Source organism: Nothobranchius furzeri, chromosome 3 (assembly GCF_043380555.1).
Source record: "Nothobranchius furzeri strain GRZ-AD chromosome 3, NfurGRZ-RIMD1, whole genome shotgun sequence".
In the NCBI taxonomy this organism is placed as follows: Eukaryota; Metazoa; Chordata; class Actinopteri; order Cyprinodontiformes; family Nothobranchiidae; genus Nothobranchius; species Nothobranchius furzeri.
Genome location: NC_091743.1, coordinates 77,223,358 through 77,229,453, shown reverse-complemented (window position 1 = coordinate 77,229,453; position 6,096 = coordinate 77,223,358). Strand labels below are relative to the sequence as shown.

The following is a 6,096-nucleotide window of genomic DNA, read 5'->3' as shown; positions in this document are numbered from 1 at the left end:
CATCTTTAGTTATCCGATTGTTGAAAACCCTTGTTATTTGTACTTTTGTTTAAATTCCCCATTGTTTCCCCCGTATTAGTTTTCTTTGTTAGTATTCCTGACCAGTGGGTGGAAAGATTTAAGTTATTCTTGTAAATAAATCTGTTCATCATTTAAACTTTTAAATCTTGTTTCATTGCCCCCTCCTTGCTGCACACGAGCCAAACTCCCCAGGAAGCGTCTTACCATCACACGCACGAGTGACCAAAACAAAGCAGCTCTCGGGTAGCCTGCGCTCCCAAGTTCTACGTGTCACCAGAACACAGCCCACCGCATCACAATAAAAGCAGCAAGACAGAAGGCCTGTTGTGATTTTTCTCTTACAGTAACAATTTATTACATATTTTAAGGTATTTATTTGAGATTTTCTTGTCATGCAGAGATCATGCAACAGAAAAATTAATCGTTTAACTAGTCATTAGAATAGTCGACTATTCGATAAAATAATCGCCCAAATAATTGTTTTAAATGTAATTGTTTACCCCAGCACTGTAAACAGGATGTTGACCTGTTTGGTTCTGAGTAATTCTGATGTTCAGGATTATTTCGGGTTCTTTATGGACTTCAATAGCTGAAGGATGATTTGATCAGAATCATGTTTGCACATGTAGCAGCAGCAGCAGCTTTCATCTTCCTCACACACACACACACACACACACACACACACACACACACACACACACACACACACACACACACACACACACACACACAGGAAGCTTCCTCTTGTAAGACTCTGCCAGAGAAAAGTCAAAAGCCATAGTTCAGTCCTTTCCCAGTAGCTGTACTTTTGCATAAGTAGATTAAGTGCAGCTACTGTATGCTGGCTCATCCCTTGAGTTAGAAGACTTTTCCTGTCTGAATGGTTCAGAGGTCAAAGTTGAAAATATTCTTCTGCATATGTTCAGGTAGGAAGGTTGACACTGAGTGAAGAGTCAGCCTAAATCTGAATAAAAACTCATTCAGAAACATTGATCTGGACCACTAAAGAATTACGGGAAAGTGGTTGCCGGGCAGAAAAGCTAACAGATCTGGATCAGGAGATCTAGTTTCAGAATTTCAGAGATCTAACCGAGTTACCATCTGGTGATTTGTGTTCTGCTGAGAACTGCTCTCAGATCAGATGAATCTCAGAATAATGAGAGTTTCTGTCTTCATCTGCAGTGTCGGATCATCACAGATGAGTCTCAGGTTGCAGGTGTACCTGTAAACAACCATCAGCGTGTGTGGTGTGATGGCAGGAAGGGTGTGTGTCACTGATGTCTTTCATCTGGAAATACAGGATTTAGGAAGAGGAAACTGCAAACACTCATTCTGTCTGTCAGCATGCTTTGATGTGAACACGACTCCTTAACCCTGTACACATTAGCAGTCAGGACTGGGAGCACTGGGATGGACTAAGGTGAACCGGAAGGACTGGCTGGGATGAAATGGGACAAGCTGGAAGAACTGGGGGAAAACGACCAACTAGCCAGGACTAAAAAGGATGTTCAGAAACGAGTGATCAGAGCGCTCTCTCTCTCACACACACACACACCTGTGGGGGCGGCGCTTCAGCAGGTAAAGGCAGGTAAAGACTGAGATTTGGATCCTGCAGTCAGACTTGCAGCGACGCTGGAGGATGAAACCGTGCAGCTGAATCTGAAGGTGAGATGAACGTTCTTCAGTAATCAGATGAGCTGAACAACCTGATTTATGTTTAATTTGGAATAATTCTAACTCAGATCAATTCTAAATGATCGGACTGATGTTTACTCAGCAGGATTATTGACTCAGACCTAATGTTTAACTCTCACAGAACTGTTCTTGGAGCTAAGTGGGTCTGTTTGGTTCTGGTTATCTCTAAGCAGAAGAGCTCCGTATAAACAGGGCTGGTGCGCTTTTCTTACTGTTTGTTCTGCAGCATCAATCAGAACGAACTACAGTCGGACCACAGAGGCCCCAGCATCACTTCAACATCATGGGGTATGAATAAAATCGTATACACGGGTTAAAATGGGTCGTGTGTGTCAGCACACATAGAAATGTTTAACTACTGAATTAGTTAAATCAAGATTAAAAGATAGGCACAACGAATAAAAAGTTACAAATGTAATCCTTAACAAGTATGAATTATTTTAATTTAAATACAAGGAGCGACACCTTAGATAAAACAGGTTTACCCTGTCTGATGAATGAAGCACATTACTAATGATACTGTTGTGTGATTTTAAATCATCTGTTATGAACAGTGATGTATGCATTTTGTTCCACTCGGTTGTCCTTCCACATCTAGTGGGCACATGAGCAGTGATTTTGATGCATCTGTGCTCCACTGATAAAGCCTGTATACACACGACTATGGTCATGGTGGAAAATTCTTCTTGTTAAAGGTTTTGCTGTAAAGGTGAACTTTCAGTTTAAGTTGTAACTTTTGAATCTGTATTCTCTCAAAGGAACTGAGGGATTTGTGTGATTTAATTCATTCAACAGTGGCCAATATGTAACATTTTAACCTGTGGAAATTATTTTATAGCCCCATAAGCATATCCGGAAACATTAAGGGTGTGAAGCACTGCAAACTTTTTTGATGATTATTTTTGATAATACTGGATCATTCTGAGGTTTTCATGCAGGCTGAACATGAAAATAGTCTCCTACACCTATCTCCTGCAGTAGCTTCTGATAGAAAACAGACTGTGAAACTCTAGGATGGGAAAAGCCTGACGGATCTACGTCACACTATCACTTAACATTCATGGACTCATCCATCTTGACCATGATGGGGAAGGCTGTTGTTGGTTTAGCATCCAGGAAACAGCAGTGGATGTCTCTGCTAGTAGAAGCTAACTGTTAGCATTAGCAACACAACCACACAGCAGAACTCCTCCAGGCTTGTGTTATTTGTGGAGATAAAACATCAACGCTGCAGAGAAACAGAGTCAGTGGTACAGTTGTGTTGCTGTTAGCCAATCAGAGGAGAGATGTCCAAATATCAGGAGACTCCAAAACCTGCCTTCTGAAGCCTCAACTGTGATGAGGGTCACTTCTAATTCCTGGAAATGATGCATCGGTGTGTATACTGACAGACACTGTCATTTATGTGCATTTACCAGCCTTTTATTGAACAGCTGATTTTTTTACTCTCATAGTTTTGCCACTTCTCCATTGTGTTTACTCTCCATCTTGATCCTGAGAATAACGACACACAGAAAAAAAGGGAGTGGGTGTCTCATGATATAACCATCCCATGTCACTGAGGGAAATTCAGATGAGGCACAGTGGGAGTTGCGTATGTAAACGGGAAGATGGTTGAAACTCCCACTGACTTTATTTGCCAAATGCAGGCAGGGCCACGGTACCGGACAGCTGCAGATCAGGAGACCGCAGATTCACGCCTGCGCCATCAGTAGAAGCGTGAATCTGCAGCAGCAGCAGGCATAAATCGGCCGTCTCCAGCTCCAGCTCTGCAGCATTACCTTTCTCGTCGACCCAGCTGAGAAAGGCCTATGATTGGTCAGTTGATGTAAAGTGATAAGGACTTTTGATTTGAGAGTCCAGAGTCTTTTTTAATGTTTTGGGGCCTCATTTATAAAGCTTGCTAACACACAAAACAAGGTCTGAAAATTGCGAAAGTCACTTTCTACACAAACTTTGTGATTGATAAAGAAAAAATTTAAAGGAGAATGAGGCAACTTCAGGTCAACTCTGACCAGGGTGTAAGCACATTTAGGAGATAAGGAAACTGGCAGCGCAGTGTATCCTCACACACACACACACAAATCAGTCCCCCATCAAAAAATGAGACAAAAAATAAGAACCTGAATGAAAATATGTTGCTTTTAAATAAGGATGCTCGATATTGGCTTTTTTTTTTTTTTTACTTATATCTGATATCTGATATTGTAAGTCTTAATTTTGGATACCAATTTATTTATATTTAGGAACATTTCTATGCACAAGTACAAAATGGTAAACATCACACAATGCGTAAAATCCCTCCTACGCAGAAAATACACACAGATCAGTTCGTACGGTAAGGTTGGTAAAAGAGGGTCATGGTGTTTTGAAAATTTTACGAATGTTGAAGAAGCAGAAAAAATATTCTGTCTGAAAATTACAGGAATAAATTCTTAAAAAGAAGTTAAATGGTGATAATTATCTAACAGGAAACTAAATGTCGTTTTAGAGATGATGTTAAGCTGAACACCTCCCTCTTTGTCTCGACAGGTGGGCATTTGTATGATCATGAACCTTTCTTGATCCAGCAAGGTCTTCTCTTCACTAATTGGTCAGTGTGGATCACATGATGAGCTCCACCTTCTCTCATTCGCTCTTTGATCGGTTTGGTGTGTCGCCCACTGCTGGACTGGAGGGCCACTGTGTCTCTCAGCACTCTGAGTCATTTTCCAGTTCTGTCCCCTTCCTTCTCTACCCTCCCAGTATGGACCCGGCTGCCCTCAGCCTTTATAAGGACCCACTGCGGCACCCCAGTGGCATCCTGCCCTACCTGACCCCATTTCATCACCACGGACACTTCAGCCTGTACGAGTGTCCATTCGAGCCGGCGTTCATCCAGAAGCGTAACGAGCGTGAACGCCAGCGGGTGAAGTGTGTGAACCTGGGCTATGCCAAGCTGCGAGACCATCTGCCAGGTCAGAGTGCTGACAAGCGGCTCAGCAAGGTGGAGACCCTGCGTGCCGCTATCAGGTACATTAAATACCTGCAACAGCTGGTGGATGATGACAGCTGTGAAGGAGCAGGGTCACCAACAAACACCTCATCTGAGCCAGACCGAAGAGACACACAGGTGTTCACAAGCTAAACATCCAACACCAAGTCCCGACTGTCTCCAGGTCCACAAAATCCAGGTCCAGCTGAGGCAGCAGGAGGTTACTCTCCTCCACTGGGACATTTTCAAAAACAAAAACTGAGGATCTTTAGGATGTTGTTCTGGACCATTTCAGAAATGTTCTGGTCACAAGTACGCAAGTTATGTTGGTTGTAATTTGTTGTTCATGCCACTAGCTGTCACCACATTAGAGAGCTAATACAATTTAAAATTAAAATAAATATATCTGAAAAACGATTGCAACTAATAAATGAAAATGCTGCAAAATGTAAAAGTTAAATTCAGCAATAGTTTTATCATTAGCCATAATCTGAAATTCCTGTGTTATGTGCCTCTGCATCTTCAGTGGCCAGGACGTTGAGCAGGCCTTGACTTAACCGACTGTTCCTGTCAGTGCAGACCAAAGGAGATTATCACTATTGCTCCTGTCTGATTGTGTTGTTGATGGTTTGCTGAGCATTCTGAATGGCTGATTTTAATAAAAACACTCCTAAACTCCAAACATGTTGTTTAGTCTCCATTTTATGTTGTGGCCCAACATGCTGGGTCGTAATATAAATGGGGGCTTGTCCGGGATTCTTGATTAGAAGATAAAATAACTAGACTTCCAAACACCAAGTTGAGTTTTGCGGTAGTTTGTGTATGGTTTGAGTTAAGCCCATCTTGTTGTTTCATGGTTGAGCTTGGAGCTTGGCTAGTGGCCAGTACCAAAATAAGATGTTGCTGGTTGGGTGACAGCAGTAAATCTGTGGTACCAAACCACACTAGTGAGCATTTTGTCTACGTGTGGCTCGTTATAATTCTACTGCAATGCCTAACTCAATGTGATAAGAGTCCACTGTGGTTGTGGTGAACAGCTCACGTTTGTTTTGGATTCACTTTTTACTTTGGGTTGATAAATAGTGACTTTGTTCTGAATTATTTTGTTGTGCTCTTTTTCATGTAGATAAAATGTTGTTCACTGCAGCAGTTTATTTTACACTTTATTTCTCGAAATGTTTTTTGTTTTTTGTTTTTACAAGGAACTTAAGAGTGATTGAACTCACTGGAAACACTAAATTAAACTTAGTATTTTCAAGACTTTGAAAGTGACTAAAACTGTAACTGAAATCAGCTTTAGCACAATGATATTTTAATGAGACAAAAAGTTAAATTATTATATTCAGTTTACAATTAGTGTAAATCATAAAAAGTGTAAGGTAGTAGAAAATCATGTAAACCCAGCT

General features: G+C 41.3%; 2 protein-coding genes across 3 annotated transcripts in view; one reads left to right on the top strand and one right to left on the bottom strand.

Annotated features, from left to right (window-relative positions):
* Positions 1–6,096, bottom strand: part of LOC107384847 (E3 ubiquitin-protein ligase RNF123) — a 117,302-nt gene that overhangs the window by 106,453 nt on the left and 4,753 nt on the right. Inside the window, exon 2 of one of the 2 annotated variants that reach the window (XM_070549550.1) lies at positions 1,577–1,680. The exons of the other annotated variant lie outside the window; for it this stretch is intronic. The gene's annotated coding sequence lies outside the window, so the exon portion shown is untranslated. The remainder of the gene's footprint in view (positions 1–1,576; positions 1,681–6,096) is intronic. 2 annotated transcript variants of the gene reach the window in all.
* Positions 4,192–4,920, top strand: LOC107384850 (achaete-scute homolog 5-like). The gene has a single exon (XM_015958329.3). It carries the CDS (start codon positions 4,325–4,327, stop codon positions 4,841–4,843), a length of 519 nt encoding a protein of 172 aa, XP_015813815.1. The 5' UTR covers positions 4,192–4,324; the 3' UTR covers positions 4,844–4,920.

Excerpts from the sequence above, each read along its gene's own strand:
- LOC107384850 (XM_015958329.3), top strand. The coding sequence starts at position 4,325 with ATGATGAGCTCCACCTTCTCTCATTCGCTCTTTGATCGGTTTGGTGTG.